The sequence below is a fragment of the Piliocolobus tephrosceles genome, chromosome 18 (genome assembly GCF_002776525.5).
Source record: "Piliocolobus tephrosceles isolate RC106 chromosome 18, ASM277652v3, whole genome shotgun sequence".
Taxonomy (NCBI): domain Eukaryota; kingdom Metazoa; phylum Chordata; class Mammalia; order Primates; family Cercopithecidae; genus Piliocolobus; species Piliocolobus tephrosceles.
This window is the reverse complement of record NC_045451.1, coordinates 48520188-48537605: the sequence shown is the minus strand read 5'-3', so window position 1 is coordinate 48537605 and position 17418 is coordinate 48520188. Positions and strand designations below refer to the sequence as shown.

The window sequence follows — 17418 nt, the reverse complement described above, 5'->3', positions numbered from 1 at the left end:
TACAGTTTGCCAGGCCTTTTGAAAGCATCTTCACACCTTCATAAATGCCCCAGTTACTGATAGTTCATTATGTTCTGCTTCTACAGTAAATCTCATGCTCGTTGACAGTATACCTTATGCTTTTATCTCTAACCATTCTGTCCAGATTCTCTTAGACTCTCATGAGGCTGCATCAGGTTCTTCCTACACTCTCATATCCACATACATATATTCTCCGAGCTTTTACATTTTGAGCTTCTTAATTCTCACTCACCTAATGCTTGACATTGTTTAATTTGTTATGTGTTTTAAATTCATTCACCAACTACATAAGAAGCCAGCCAAGGACAACACTAATTATTTCTGTCTCCTACACATCAGCAAGCAGAATGCATACATCTAATCTCCTAGTATTCATCCCAGGAGACCAATCTTTTGTTGGGTCGCTTTCCTCTCTTCCTCCTACCCTGCACATGCTCTCACTGGAGCTCCTGCTTGCTCTCCCTTCTCCTTTCTCTGTCTCCTTCCCCCTTCCTCCCCCTCACACATACACCGTCCAGCACCACTCAGTTTTTGATTCTTTCCTGCATACTTTTGCTTTGAGTTATTCCTGATGGAACCTTGTTTTTGTCGGCTTTTTTTCCTAGATGGGAAGTGATGGAATTTTACGCCTCAGTACTTCAGCTCTAAATAATGAATTCTTTGCGTATGCAGCACAAGGGTGGAAACAGCGACTGGCAGAAGGTAAATTTGTATTTTCTATTATTATGTGACCTATTGGAGTACACATACTGTACTGAGCTTTGTACCTTTCTCTGATTTCCCAGTCTTTTTCCCCCCACAGTACACTTTAATTTAGTAAAAACTCATATCCCTTTCCAAATGAGTTCACTAATTCTTTTGTTATACTTGACATTATTGATGTCAGATATTTTTGAAGAAAGCATAATTTTATCTTGAACATCGTAAAATTTTTGATGCAGCAACATTTTCTTGGGGATGGTAATTTTAATGACACTGTTTGATCCATTATGCATTCTCTTAAGCATCCTGGCACCTAAAGAAAATTCATTGAATGCTCTCTTCCCCAGATATTACTGCTTCACCTTATTCTTGCTTTAGTCACCAAGTTTCTTGAAAGACAAAAAAGTGCCCAATGCTACTGTATTTTTCCTCTTTACACACTCACACTGTTACAGTCAGGGTGGGCCCACTCTATACAACTGAAATATTCCTCCTAGAGAAGAATACTAGCCAGGCGTAGTGGCTTATGCCTGTTATCCCAGGACTCTGGGAGGCCTTGGCAGGCAGATGGCTTGAGGTCAGGAGTGAAGACCAGCCTGAGCAACATGGTGAAACTCCATCTCTACAAAAAATACAAAAATCAGCCGGGCGTGGTGGTGCATACCTATAGTCTCAGCAACTCAGGAGTCTGCCGTGGATGGATCACTTCGGCTCAGGAAGTCAAGGCTGCAGTGATTGACCTACTGGACATGCTACTGCACTCCAGCCAAGGCAACGAGAGTGACACCCTGTCTCAAAAAAAATAAATAAATAAAAATTACTAATGGCAAATTCCAATTTGCTGTTCTCAGTCCTTACATTTCAAGTTCCATCACCAATATCTCATTTGTTTTTTCACCCCATCTGACTTGAAACCATCTACTTTAGATTTTAAAAACAGAATTTATTTTTCTGGGGCTACATTTCTGCCAGCCTTTGCTCAGCTTTCATCATGATCTCCTATTCTTCCATCTGATGCCTCCAGCATTTTCTTTTCTAATCATAGTATTCCCTAAGCTGCCTCATTCACCACCTTGGTTTTAGCTGTTGCCAGCATGCCAAGAATTTTCAAATCTGGCCTTCACCCCCTTACCTAATCCCCCCCACTCCTTCCCCAGTGTTTTATTTTCAAATGCTTAGCAGATCTCATTAGCTGATATCAGGAACTTTAAACCAAAATGCCCAATATTAAATTCACTAGCTTCTCTTCCCTCTCTACTCCTTCTTCTGTTTCCTCTATTTCTGTAATGTCACAACTGTCCTCATAGTTCCTCAGTTTGAAACCTTACCAATGTCTTTGATCCTGTTCCTTTTCTCCATGCCTATCTGGTCATGAACTATTACTTGATTGTACTTGATTCCTCTTCAACATTCCTGCTGCTACTGGCCCAATGGTAATCTCCACCTCTCCTGTGTGCTATTCAGTAGCCCTATAGCTGCAGTCCTCCAGTTCTTCACTCTGTTGTCAGACCTGTTTTTCTACACAGCTTATTTGGCCATGTTCCTTCCACACTGAATGCCACCAGAACCTCCCCCTGTCTCTCATAGAAAAGTGAAGAACATTCTTTAGAACATCTATTGGGTAACTGACCTCAGCTTTTATTTCCCATTTTATTTCTTCCTATGTTTTACTCACAGTTGGCCACCCAAAAGATCATAAATATATGGATTCGTATCTCTGGCCTTGTGATTTAATTACTTTATAAAAGCCTGAGCAACCTTCAAAATTTAACTCAAGAATCAGCTCCTATATGTGATCCTCCTTAATCAACGTAGGCAGAATTAAGCGCTTTACTTTCTATATTTCACTACATTTATTATTATGGCCTATACAGGGCTTTATACATTATATTATAGTCTATTTCCAGCAGACTGATTTCCTTAAAGACAGTGAATATACTCTCTTTTATTTGTATCCCCTAGCATGTAATATATTTGCTAAATGCTTTAGCGTTCTTCTAAAGCATTTAGCTTTAGCATTTTTATGAACATCTTGAGTGATGTTCATAAAAAGGGAAGCTGTAGAAATGTTATCATTATTTGTCCTAGTGCTTTTCAAGATCCATAAAAGTTTACTCAGATGAATTACATGTTTTCTTTATTAATTGGCAAAAGATGTGACCACATTTACTCAATACATTAGCATTTTCTTTTTAGGAGAGTTTACCCCAGAAATGCAATTGCGGATAAGGCAAGAAATTGAGAAGGAAAAGAAAACAGAACCTTGGAAAGAAAAATTCTTTGAGAGGTTTTATGGAGAAAAGTAAGTACTAGAGTATTTTTTCTCATTTCTCTGAGAAGGAAATGAAAATGTAATTCTCTGCTTCACATAGCACACTCATATGCTGTAAAACTTAATAAACCTGTGATAAAAGGCAATAGTCCCTCAGTGTAAGAAATTGCAGATGAAATTATAGTGGTATATCAGCACTTAAATTTTTAAAAAATGCATTTTCAAGGGTTTATAACTTGTTCGTGAAATTTTATTTTGGTCTGAAAGTAGCGCATGAAATCTTAAAGAAGTCACTTTTGAATTTCTTAACAGATTTGAGTGAAATTCTCCTGTTTTCAAGTATGTTCGTGGATTAATGCTTTATAGATAAGTAATTTTAGGCACGTGTTTAATTCTCACATTTTTCTAAAAATATTGACTGTGCCTAATGCATTTTAATCTTTGTTTAGTTCTTGTTTTGGGGAGAGCCTGAGATACTATCTTTTGCTTTATCTTCCTCTTCAAATGTAATCTGTCTTTAATTTATGTGTGTGTGAGAGCTTCTTTTTTAAGTAACACAAGCCTTTACATCGTAGTGTGGTAGCAAATGAACTAACCCTGAGAGCAGTTTCACCTTTGCCTTGTGTTTAGCAGAGACACATTCTGCTTTGGCAATATTAGTGTCTCAGAAAATCAGATCCCTAAAAATGGAGGGGTTTAAGAACTGACTGTTGACGGTCACTTCAGATCCCCCTTAGAGGAACTTATGCTCCACCTCCCACCCACAAAATCAATGCTTGAAAGTTATTATTTTGTGTAAAGAACACAGGTGGTTGCAGGTAACAAGACCTATGTCATGTGATCTCATTTCACAAAATTACACCTGTAAACGGGGGAAAGAAAGACATGCCAGAAGGAGTCTCACGTGAGAGCTCTTCCTGTAAAGCAATTAGATACTTAACAGAACACTTGGGGTAGGATGCTCAGAGTATGCTGGCCTTCATGAATGGTCCTAAATGGCACTCCGCAGTCCTCTTGAGTAGGAAGGCCTGTTTTTAATTGCTGTGCCAGGATTTCTGTGTGTGTGTGTGTATGTATTTATATACTATATATGTGTATATTTATATATATATGTATATATACACACATATATATTAAGCAAAACCAAATAAAGATAATTAATGTCTTTTCTCAAACATTAAAAATGTGACAAACTAGTTATATGTCTTCACATGAAGTCACCAGCAATATCACTCAAGCCTGGCTGCATCAAAATCTAGGAGTTGTGCCCAGGAGTCTGTGTTTTAGAAGCTTTCCAGGAGTCATGCTGATGCCCAGCAGGATTAAGAACCCTGGAGGATAAGATTAAAGACCACTTAGGAGCCTTCTTCCCTCTCCTTTTGCCTGTGAAAGAAAATGCTGGGAGCACTCTTGTTAGTAATAGCAGAAGCCTAACTGAGATAGTACCTCCAAAGCATTGGTTCTTAATTTTTAGTGATAGATCCATTCTTTTATTAAATTAATGTATTTATCTAACATCTCCTCTGTGCCAGACACTCTCCTGGATGCCAGGGATGCAGTTGTTTGTAGGATTGCCTAAGCTCTACTCCCAGAGAACCTCAGTTTAAGGGACTTACATTACAGAGAACTTTCTTTCATGTAACAAATAATCATTGAGTATACACTGGCTCTGATATGCTTCTAAGAGCTTTGCAAATATTTCACTTAATCCTCCCAACAATTTCATAAGATGGATACCATTATTCATAATTTTTTTAAATTAGGAAGCTGAGGGAAAGTGAAGCTAAGTAATTTTCCCAGGTTTATAACAGTGAGGTTAAGTAACTTGCTTGGGGTCTTAATCCTGCAAATCCTTCTCAGAAAAATTCACGCACAGGCATATTTTTTGCATGAAATTTAGAGGCTTTCCAGATTCCCTTGGATATCAGATCTAGGGTCCCTTCCCTAGAAGGTGACAGCTATGATATTATTAATAAACATGACCCCCTCATTGTCGTCACCAAGCTCTCTAAATACAAAACATACTTCTACGTAGCCTTTTTTTTTTTTTTTTTTTGCTGTAGTTTATCAGTAGCTTTTGTCCTCTTACATCACTGGACTTGTCTCTTGATCTTTTCTTTCATTACATATTGCATGGCAGATATATTTTGAACATTTCATTGACTGCCCTTCTCATTTTGTTGCTCCCAGGTTACCTTTATTCCCCTACCCCCAGACAGTTTTTAGTTGACTGACACCATGTGCCTTTTTATTGCTCTAAGTTTTTTTTTTCAAAAATGTGTCTAAACATTCATACTAGTGTCCAGTTAAGATCTGCCTTAGTTTTCAATTTTTTTAGGTATTTATTATGATTCTCACTTGCCTAATTTCTTTATAATATAGTATTATTCTATATTTGTTTTACATCATTTGTATAAATGCCAAGTATTACAGGGCTTGGCTTATGAATTTGTGTCTAGATTTCTGGAGGCCAGGGTTTTCCTTTGTGTAGTATGAGGAACTGTGACTATCTTCCTCCTCCTATGCCTTATGCAATCTTAAATCTGTTTTTCTGTGAAAATAAGAAAATATTGACATGGGCATATTTTATACAGTGCTGTTGTACATATACACTTACCTATCTGCATGTTTAATAATATTATTAACCACCTAGCAGAAATTGGGCTGCCAGTGGATAGATTTCTGTATGTTACGTACTTATTCTAGTATCAGTGGTACCTCTGCTTGACCTAGTCCCAGGGAACCTTATATCTTGAAGATTATTCTGCTTTAAATTTATCCGTAATGTTGTTTTTCTGATCTTCTCAGTATAGTATAGTTATAAATTGTAGCTTAGTTTGAATTCATCTAAGAGAACATTGAAAGGAAAGAGAATATTTATGAAGGCAGTATTTTCTGCCTTTTCAGAGATTTCTAAATTTAAATAAAGAAGGCAATGGCCAAATACCCAAAAACTGTATTCAACGTTATTTCCCTTTCACATTGAGGATTTTTAAAAAGCAAAGGTTAAAGTGGTTTTCACTGAGGTGTTGTTTGCATCAATGATACTGTGACTATATTTCTTCACTTAAATGTGCTTTTTCCTCTGGAAATGTTCTCTCTCCTGCTTATCTTTCTCATTGCCTGTACCCTGATTTAACTTCATTTAGAGCAGCATGTTTCTCTACCATCTGATGCTGACAATGTAAATTATATGACAGAAAACAGTGATTTACAGTACCCTTGACTGTAACTCTGATTAGATTTGCCTTAAGACCTGAACATCATGCTCAATTATTTCTTGATTTTTCGGTACCTGTCACGTATGGAATATCTTCACAGTAAGAGATCTGCATGAAAGAATTTAAAAGTCTTGCTTCACACAAATGTAAGCTGGTAGAATAACTTTGATAACCCCAAATATGTTCTGTTATTCTTTAATGAAATTTCTATGTTGTCTTAGGTTAGACAGTTAGATGCCAAAATAAGGTGATTGAGTAATACTTCTTAGATTAGTGTAAGAAAACCAGTCTTTGGAACTCATTTCAATTTCAGAATTTGATGAATTTCATTCATCTTCCATTGATCTTAATTTCTTGGTTCTCTTGTATCCTCCAAAAACTATATAATTTTCTATTATAAGAGCATCTTTCTACTTCTAGATTTAAAAAATATATATCCTATATGTTATTTTGCTTTTCTGCTCATATTTTCTAATACTTTGTTGTATGTAATTTTCTTATTCCTATATTAACACTTGGTAAGGCTCATATCTCCTTATTTTACAAAATAAAAATCTAGACTGTTCTTAGCCAGAAGTAGAGTTTTAGTTGAGATTATAAAAGCAGCAAAGAAGTATCATCATTATAAACTGGTTTACATAAATTAAGCATGTTAATGATTATAAATATTTTCTAATACTTTGTTGTATGTAATTTTCTTATTCCTTTACTAACACTTGGTAAGGTTCATATCTCCTTGCTTTACAAAATAAAAATCTAGACTGCTCTTAACCAGAAGCAGAGTATTAGTTGAGATTACAAAAGCAGCAAAGAAACATCATCATTATAAACTGGTTTACATAAATTAAGCATATTAGTGATTATAAATGTAATTTGATGCACTTACTTCTATTGAATACTGCATTTCTGAGAGATCCCAGTTGTACCTTTCATGTTTTGTGGTTGAGCAATAATTTCTTATCTCTAATTTCTGTACAGGCTGGGCATGTCAAGAGAGGAATCTGTGAAGCTCACTACTGGACCAAACAATGCCGGAGCTCAGAGTAGTTCTTCATGTGGGACTTCTGGCCTTCCAGTTTCTGCACAGACACCCTTGGCAGAACAACAGTCAAAAAGCATGAAAAGCCCAGCTTCTCCAGAGCCTGGTTTCTGTGCTACTCTTTGCCCTATGGTAGAAATTCCAGCTAAAGATATAATGGCAGAATCGGAGTCAGAGGATATCTTGATCCCTGAAGAATCTGTAATTCAGGAGGAAATTACAGAAGAGGTAGAGACTAGTATCTGTGAATGCCAGGATGAAAATCATAAGACAATACCTGGATTTTCTCAGGAGTCTGAAAGTCCAACCAATTCTCATGAAGAACCCCAAACAGCACCTCCTGAAGATAACTTGGAGTCCTGTGTTATGATGAATGATGTTTTAGAAACTTTGCCTCATATTGAAATTAAGATAGAAGAGAAGTCAGAATCGCCCCAGGAAGAAATGACAGTTGTTATCGATCAGTTAGAAGTCTGTGATTCTCTTGTTCCTTCCGCTTCATCTGTGACTCATGTCAGTGACACAGAACGTAAGGAGTCAGAAACTGCAATAGAGACCAGTACCCCTAAAATAAAAACAGGGTCATCTTCTCTAGAAGGCCGGTTTCCAAATGAAGGAATTTCTGTAGATATGGAGCTACAGAGTGACCCTGAAGAACAGCTTTCAGAAAATGCCTGCATCTCTGAAACGTCCTTTTCTTCTGAGAGCCCAGAGGGAGCCTGTACCAGCCTGCCTTCCCCAGGAGGGGAAACACAGTCCACATCAGAAGAATCATGTACTCCAGCCTCCCTTGAGACAACATTTTGTTCTGAGGTATCTAGCACTGAAAATACAGACAAATACAACCAGAGAAATTCCACTGATGAAAACCTTCGTGCATCTTTGATGTCAGAAATATCTCCAATATCCACTTCACCTGAACTATCAGAAGCATCTCTTATGTCCAATTTACCATTAACATGTGAAGCATCACCAATATCCAACTTACCTTTAACATCAGAAACCTCACCGATGTCTGACTTACCTTTAACATCAGAAACTTCTTCAGTGTCTTCCATGCTTCTCACCTCTGAGACCACTTTTGTATCCAGTTTGCCACTTCCTTCAGAAACGTCTCCAATTTCTAACTCTTCCATAAATGAGAGAATGGCACATCAGCAAAGAAAGTCACCTTCTGTATCTGAAGAGCCGCTCTCCCCGCAGAAAGATGAGTCTTCTGCCGCTGCCAAACCTCTGGGAGAGAACCTTACCTCACAGCAGAAGAATCTTTCTAATACTCCCGAACCCATCATAATGAATTCTTCTTCCATTACTCCTGAAGCATTTCCGTCTGAAGAGTTGCACAACAAAACCCTGAGTCAGCAAACTTGTAAATCTCATGTTGACACTGAGAAGCCCTACCCTGCTTCGATTCCAGAACTTGCTTCTGCTGAAATGATAAAAGTTAAAAATCATAGCGTCCTGCAAAGAACAGAAAAAAAAGTGTTATCTTCACCATTGGAATTATCTGTCTTTTCTGAAGAGACAGAGAATAAGGGAAATGAGCTTCCATCTGCTAAAGTGCAGGACAAGCAATATATCTCATCAGTGGATAAGACTTCATTTTCAGAAGGCTCTAGAAATAAGACACATAAGCAAGGGAGTACACAGAGTCGGTTAGAAACCTCACATACTTCCAAGTCGTCAGAGCCCTGCAAGTCACCTGATGGGTTGAGAAATGAAAGTAGAGATTCAGAGATATCAAAGAGGAAAACTGCAGAGCAGCACAGCTTTGGAATCTGTAAGGAAAAGAGAGCTAGGATAGAAGATGATCAGTCAACCAGGAACATATCATCTAGCAGCCCACCTGAGAAAGAACAGCCTCCAAGAGAGGAACCAAGGGTTCCCCCTCTCAAGGTATGGTATTAAACAAAAGACAATTCCATAGATAGGCTTTTCCTATTTAGAAGCCTAATTTTTCAAGAATAATTAGATTTTCTTCCTTCTAGGTTTTATGCAACAATTTATGATATCATCCTCTAATAGTAAATGATCTTCTTTATGACTATGTGTTGAATTCATAAAAGCAGTTTAGATACATGCATATGTTTAGACCCAGCATTAAAGAAAAATGAATTAAAGAAAGAGAATAGGGCTGGAAATGTCTCCAGGCCACTGAGACCCCTGGGTTTATGGGGATTTCCAGGTGTAGGGCAGAGACCTGTGTGAACCTGGGAACATGTGAAAGATAACGTAGCGTCCTATGAACGTTCTTGAGAGAACTTACGGCATAAACCCAGTGTAATTTTTTTTTGAGTTTCTACCCTCTGTCATTTATACTGACTTGATGCTTTTATCTAAGTGTATTCATACTGTTGTACTGTAAAGTGGATTATTCCATCATAGCATTGGTCTAGAATTATAAACATCTCAAGCTTCTTGAATAAAAAAATGTGCTCTATCTGTAGATATAAAATCTATGAAATTTTCATTTTATATATGACTCGTGTTCTCCACAGGCTGACTTTAAAAGTATGGTTGTACTTACTTTTTTTAATAAAGCAATCTCTAGTAAGCAAGATTCTAGAGGTGTAAAAGATGAGCATTAAGTTCAATTAAAAACTCACTATGCATTTTAATTTCTGAAGCAATAGAAATAATAATAGAAACTTTTCATAGGAGATATTTTTAAACATGCCAGTCTGTCAAAAGCTAATTTTCAAAGTCATATGGACTTTATGTAAAAATAGATAGATAGATAGATAGATAGATAGATAGATAGATAGATAACAACATGAGGGAAATTTGTAGTCATGGAAGTGTTCTGTATCTTAATTGTATCAACGTCAGTATCCTGGTTGTGATATGTCAGAATCTTGCAAGATGTTACCATCTTGCCATATTATTGAGCATATAGTTAATAAATTAAGCACTGTGAAGAAAAGGTAAATACTACAAGAATATTTGATGTTTGGTCTTAAGAGCTCTTGCTTAAGGATATTTAAGTTTAATTATTTAAAATATGTTTAATTTTTTACACTAGGAAAAATATTAAAAGAGCAAATTGAATCTTCTCCCCAAAATTATCCTTTCTTTTCTTGGCCTTTGGAATAGAAGAGAGACTTCACAAGCAGTTTGAAAATGAGAAACAAATGGGGGCAGCACACCAACATGGCACAAGTATACATATGTAACAAACCTGCACGTTATGCACATGTACCCTAGAACTTAAAGTATAATAAAAAAAATAAAGAAAATGAGAAACAAGATAGCTCAGGAAGACAATTTCATCTATCAAAGTTCCAAAGCATAATTCTAAATTGATATGTATAATCTGGAAAAAAGGGAAACAGAATACATGGAAATAGCACCGAATGGGAAGCCCAAAGGCTCTAGTCACTCACTGGTTATATGACCGCAGGACAAACTGCTTTACCTGCACAGCCTCAGTTTCCTGAACTGTGACATGAGGGATGTCAACTAGAGTCTTTCCAGCTCTACACAGTCATGTCTAAGAATGCTTTTAGTGACTAGAGCAACACAGCCTTGCTATGAAATGCTGGCTGTTAGACCTTGTGCCTCATGAATTTGGTGATGAATCTGTGAGTCTCTTAATTACCAAGAATTGGTAAACAGTATGGGTTGGGACATTTACAAAATTCAGCAGATTGTGGATGACCAATATCAAAAGAAACTGCCCAATGCATAAATTCTTTAGAGGCAGAAAATCAGTTTCCCTTGCTTTTATGCAAATGTAATGATAATACAATCCCTTTGGAAAACAGAACACTCTGACAAATGTAATCTCATCCCATCTTTAAAACAGCTCTTTGAAGGAAATAGACCAGAAATAACTAGTCTCATTTTACAACTGAGTTTACAAACTTCTCTCGTGTTCTTATCATATATGTATAAAGCAGCATGCAAGGTAGCATGGGAGTGCATAAGAATCATACCAACATGGCACATGTATACATACGTAACAAACCTGCACGTTGTGCACATGTACCCTAGACCATAAAATATAATTTTAAAAAAAGGAAAAATCATAGAGTTCTTGGCTTAGAGAGGTTATTGGAGAAACTGAGGTACACAGTGATTAGCCTAGGATCACAGTTCCTTTGTGTAAAGTCAGAATGAGAATTCTAATCGTCAGTATCTCAGTCAGGGCTTTTTTCTTTGGGTCAAATTAAGACAGACAAACTCAAATAGAGTTGAAGTTCCAGTTTTTTATGCCACTAAAAAAGATAATTTCAAAATTAAATATCTTGAAGTCTTTTTAGCCTACTGTAAGTCTCGAAGCATGAATTTTTAATGCATTTATATGACGCATTAAGAAGATGCTTCATTTGATTCCAAATGAAGTTACAATGGATGTTTTTGTAGATTAAAAATAGATTAAAAACTTAATTTTTTATATTCATGCTACATTTCTTGTTGCCTTATGCCCTAAAGGCACATCCAGGGATTTACGTGTAGTTCATGGCACATTTTGAGATTATCATTTCCCTTGCATTATCACATTCTACATGCCTCCTCTGTGATCATGTATGAAGCACATTATATATATTTTTCTCTCCTTTTAGATTCAGCTTTCCAAAATTGGGCCACCTTTTATAATCAAGAGCCAACCCGTCTCCAAACCCGAGTCTCGAGCATCCACTAGCACATCCGTCAGTGGCGGGAGGAACACAGGAGCCAGGACCCTGGCAGATATCAAGGCCCGGGCCCAACAAGCTCGGGCTCAGCGAGAGGCTGCTGCAGCTGCTGCTGTAGCTGCTGCAGCGAGCATTGTCTCTGGAGCCATGGGAAGCCCAGGAGAGGGTGGAAAGGCGAGAACCCTGGCACACATCAAAGAACAGACAAAGGCTAAGCTCTTTGCAAAGCATCAAGCTCGAGCCCATCTCTTCCAGACCTCTAAAGAGACCCGGTTGCCTCCGCTCAGCTCAAAGGAAGGGCCTCCAAACTTAGAAGTCTCTTCTACCCCTGAAACAAAAATGGAAGGTTTGACTGGTGTCATTATTGTCAATCCAAACTGTAGATCTCCTAGCAACAAGTCTGCCCACCTCCGGGAGACCACCACTGTACTACAGCAGTCTCTTAACCCAAGTAAACTTCCAGAAACTGCCACTGACTTATCTGTGCATAGTTCTGATGAAAACATACCTGTGTCACATTTATCTGAGAAAATTGTTTCATCTACCTCTTCTGAAAATAGCAGTGTGCCCATGCTTTTTAATAAAAATTCTGTCCCTGTATCTGTTTGCAGCACTGCTATATCGGGAGCAATTAAAGAACATCCCTTTGTGAGTTCTGTTGATAAATCCTCTGTCCTAATGTCTGTTGACAGTGCAAACACTACAATTTCTGCTTGTAATATAAGCATGTTAAAAACCATCCAGGGAACTGACACTCCATGTATAGCCATTATACCAAAATGTATTGAAAGCACTCCCATTTCAGCCACTACAGAGGGCTCCAGCATATCAAGCTCCATGGATGATAAGCAGTTACTAATATCAAGCAGCAGTGCTAGTAACTTAGTCTCCACTCAGTACACCTCTGTGCCAACTCCCTCCATCGGAAACAATTTGCCAAACCACCTCTCCACTAGCTCTGTCTTGATTCCCCCGACGGGAATTAACAACAGATTTCCTTCTGAGAAGATAGCCATACCTGGGAGTGAAGAACAGGCCACTGTATCCATGGGTACCACTGTGAGAGCAGCCCTCAGCTGCAGTGATTCCGTAGCGGTCACAGACTCTCTGGTTGCACACCCAACCGTCGCAATGTTTAGTGGAAACATGCTGACAATAAACTCTTATGATAGTCCTCCCAAGTTAAGTGCTGAAAGCCTGGACAAAAATTCAGGGCCTCGAAACAGGGCAGATAATTCTGGAAAACCTCAGCAACCACAAGGGGGCTTTGCACCAGCAGCCATAAACCGATCAATTCCGTGTAAAGTCATCGTTGACCACAGCACCACGCTGACCTCCAGTTTGTCTCTGACTGTCTCCGTTGAAAGTTCAGAAGCCAACTTGGACCTGCAGGGCAGGCCAGTGAGGACAGAGGCATCCGTACAGCCTATGGCGTGTCCTCAGGTCTCTGTGATTAGCAGGCCTGAGCCAGTTGCCAGTGAAGGTGTAGATCACAGTTCCACTTTCATTGCTGCTTCGGCAGCAAAACAAGAGTGTAAAATATTGCAGACCACCTGCACAAGTCTCCGAGAATTACCCCTTGTTCCAGATAAATTAAATGAGCCAACTGCTCCCAGTCATAACTTTGCTGAGCAGGCACGTGGCCCAGCTATGTTCAAAAGTGAGGCAGACACAACCTGTAGCAATCAGTATAACCCAAGTAACCGGATTTGCTGGAGTGATGATGGGATGAGGAGCACAGGACAGCCTCTGGTTACTCATTCGGGTTCAAGTAAACAAAAAGAATATCTAGAGCAAAATTGTCCAAAGGCTATCAAAACTGAACATGCCAGCTACTTGAACGTGTCAGAACTTCATCCCAGGAATCTCATAACAAATGTTGCTCTTCCTGTGAAATCTGAACTTCATGAAGCAGACAAGGGCTTTAGAATGGACACTGAAGACTTCCCCGGCCCTGAGCTGCCTCCTGCAGCTGCAGAGGTAGCCTCTAGTGTACAACAAACACAGAACGTGAAAACTTCCACCTCGAGTCCCATGGAAGAGGCTATTTCCTTGGCTCCCGACACCCTGAAAAGAGTCCCTGGTGCAGGGAGCTCAAGCTGTCGTCTGTCCTCTGTGGAGGCTAACAACCCGCTGGTGACGCAGTTACTACAGGGCAACCTGCCTTTGGAAAAAGTGTTGCCACAACCCAGATTGGGAGCCAAGCTTGAAATCAACAGGCTTCCATTGCCTCTTCAAACTACCTCAGTGGGTAAAACAGTGCCAGAGAGAAACGTTGAAATTCCGCCCAGCTCTCCAAATCCAGATGGTAAGGGCTACTTGGCAGGGACTCTTGCACCACTCCAAATGAGAAAGCGAGAAAACCACCCCAAAAAGAGAGTAGCTAGGACTGTAGGAGAACACACTCAAGTTAAATGTGAACCAGGAAAATTGTTAGTGGAGCCAGATGTTAAAGGGGTGCCTTGTGTCATCAATTCTGGCATGAGTCAGCTGGGACACAGCCAGACATTTAAGCAAGAATGGCTAAACAAGCACTCCATGCAGAACAGAATTGTTCACAGCCCTGAGGTCAAACAGCAAAAGAGACTGCTCCCCTCGTGTAGCTTCCAGCAGAACCTATTTCATGTTGACAAGAATGGCGGCTTCCACCCTGACGCTGGTACCTCACACAGACAGCAGTTTTACCAAATGCCTATGGCTGCCAGGGCCCCCATTCCTACTGCAGCTCTATTACAGGCCTCTTCCAAGACCCCAGTGGGGTGTAATGCATTTGCCTTCAACAGGCATCTTGAACAGAAAGGATTGGGAGAGGTTAGTCTTTCCTCAACACCTCACCAGCTAAGGTTAGCCAACATGTTATCCCCCAATATGCCCATGAAAGAAGGTGATGAGGTGGGAGGCACTGCACATGCAATGCCAAACAAAGCACTAGTACATCCACCACCACCACCGCCTCCCCCTCCCCCTCCCCCTCCACCCTTGGCTTTGCCCCCGCCTCCCCCCCCACCACCTCCACTACCTCCACCTCTCCCTAATGCAGAAGTCCCATCCGATCCAAAACAACCTCCAGTTACCATGGAAACCACTAAGAGACTTAGTTGGCCACAGTCCACGGGCATATGTAGCAATATAAAATCGGAACCTCTTTCTTTTGAGGAAGGTTTAAGCAGCAGCTGTGAACTGGGCATGAAACAAGTTTCCTATGACCAGAATGAAATGAAAGAACAGTTAAAAGCATTCGCACTAAAAAATGCAGATTTCTCTTCCTATTTGCTTTCTGAGCCACAAAAGCCTTTTACCCAATTAGCTGCTCAGAAAATGCAGGTGCAGCAACAACAGCAGCTCTGTGGAAATTATCCAACAATACACTTTGGTAGCACGAGTTTCAAAAGGGCAGCATCTGCAATTGAAAAGTCCATTGGGATTTTGGGAAGTGGCTCCAATCCTGCCACGGGCTTGCCTGGTCAGAACGCTCAGATGCCCGTTCAGAACTTTGCCGACAGCAGCAATGCAGACGAATTGGAACTGAAATGCTCTTGCCGGCTGAAAGCCATGATTGTGTGCAAAGGCTGTGGGGCCTTCTGCCATGACGACTGCATAGGTCCTTCAAAACTCTGTGTAGCATGCCTGGTTGTACGATAAGAGCTGAGTGAAAGATGCAGTATCCCTTTTCCACACGGAAAAGCCAAATAGCATCAGCAGCAACACATCGAATAATGCAGTGGTTTCTATCATGCTAATTTATTTTGCTTTGAAGCAGGTACCTTTCCTCTATGGCATTATTTTCTTGCATTTCTCGTAAAGGGGAGGATGCATTCCCAACTGAATGGCTCACTGGCATGTCTTTTACATGTTCAGTTGCCATTCCTAGCTTTGAAAGTTTCTGTCCATGTGTATACAAGTCAATGCTCCATTTTTGTTTTTCTTTTAACCCAGGTGTAGATAGGAATAGGAAATTTTTAATTACTTAATAACCAGAAATGCAGATATATAAAGAGAATGAGAGGAATGATTTAAAGTGGTTATGCATTTTTCTATAGATGAGCCGTTACAGCAAGGAATTTTACAGTTGGCTTTTCTGGACCTAGCTTTACCACAGTGATTAAATCCTATTTAGAAAGGGGAGTCTGATTTAAATGTGTGATTCCTTGTATTTACTCCTATTACAAAAGATATATGAAAGGAGGTATGCCATTGATGAAATCCACTATCCTGAGTATTACCTTTCCTCCTGTTTTACTCTTTCTCAAAGACTATGGCAGAATATCTGGATCTTCCTTGGATTTTGTACACATATTGTAGTGAAATGTGTCCTGCATCTGAAATTGCAGCATGGGACTCATGCCCAGCATCTGGTTCTAGCCCTTTGACACCTGATCATATGAAATCAATTGGTCAGCCAGTAGCCATAAGCCCAGAGGATTTTAGAGCTTCATGTATGGCTTTTAAGAGTAGGTTTGCAAAAAAAAAAAAAAAAAAAAAAGCCCTAAAATTCAAAGCAAGGAAATAAAATGCTGTATATGAACACATAAATGCATTGATAATGTAAATATCCTATTTGTGGTAATGAATTACTAGATATTAAAAGTGGGGGGTGGAAATCATTGTAGCCCTTTATTGATGACACCCATACATTCTGGCTTCAGACCTTGCAGAGGTTGGCCATCTCCTTTTAAAAGTGTCATTGATGATAAGAGGGACTACCCAAGGCTAAAGCATCAACGTTTTTCAGAACAATTATTTTTCTCCTTATTTACAACCTATATAATTCAACTTTGAAATAACCCTTGTTTAAAAAAAAAAAAAAAAACTGTTCTAGGTATGGCATGTTTTGTTTTTCCCTCAGGTATGTTCAATACATTCTTCATATTTAGGGGAACTGCTTTTGAAAAAGGGATACTGCATCTTAACAGTTATCTTCTGTGTGCATCCAGTAAAATCTGCGTGTTGAGTATTTGAGCTACATTCCATATACTTTGGCCACCCTCAAACCAGAGGACAGCCGTAGTTCAGGAGGCTCTGTTTTCAAAAGCAAGTTCAGAAGCACATGCACATTGAGGAAAGATGAATGAAAACAAAAACCAACCACGCCCATTTAACTTCAGATTACAGAGCACAAAATGTGGAGTGCCATTAACCCATTGATTGTTGTGGCTGTAGAATTTAAAAAACAAACGTTGGGGGGTGGGGAATCATCTGTATCCAGGGTAAGAATGACCGATATTTTCACATGGGATCATCCTAGTCACTGTAAACTTTTTGACATTCCCGTAAAACACGTCTTAAAAGTTGACTGGAATGAGCAGAAATTACATTCCTGAAAACAAGAACACTTGTGATTTTTTATAACAACAAACTATATGATATGTTTTTTCCTCCATATTTATTGTGATGTTGCCAAATTTCTTTAGGTGATAGAGACATCATTTCGAATAACAAATTGCTGATAGTGAGAGGTACTTTATCTTAGAAAGAAAAGAAAGGCCTGCTGCTGTAGCCATGATTTTGGTGCTTCAGTACTGTCAT

At 39.2% G+C, this 17418-nt stretch overlaps 1 protein-coding gene across 1 annotated transcript in view; it reads left to right on the top strand.

Moving 5' to 3' along the window:
• The window catches only part of ASXL3 (ASXL transcriptional regulator 3), a 141372-nt gene extending 124997 nt beyond the window's left edge, over nt 1–16375 (top strand). The window contains exons 8-11 of the mRNA XM_031934556.1: nt 627–723; nt 2920–3025; nt 7195–9151; nt 11821–16375. Coding sequence (XP_031790416.1) covers nt 627–723; nt 2920–3025; nt 7195–9151; nt 11821–15534 — 5874 coding nt within the window. The 3' untranslated portion in view covers nt 15535–16375. The remainder of the gene's footprint in view (nt 1–626; nt 724–2919; nt 3026–7194; nt 9152–11820) is intronic.
• The last annotated feature ends 1043 nt before the right edge of the window (nt 16376–17418 follow it).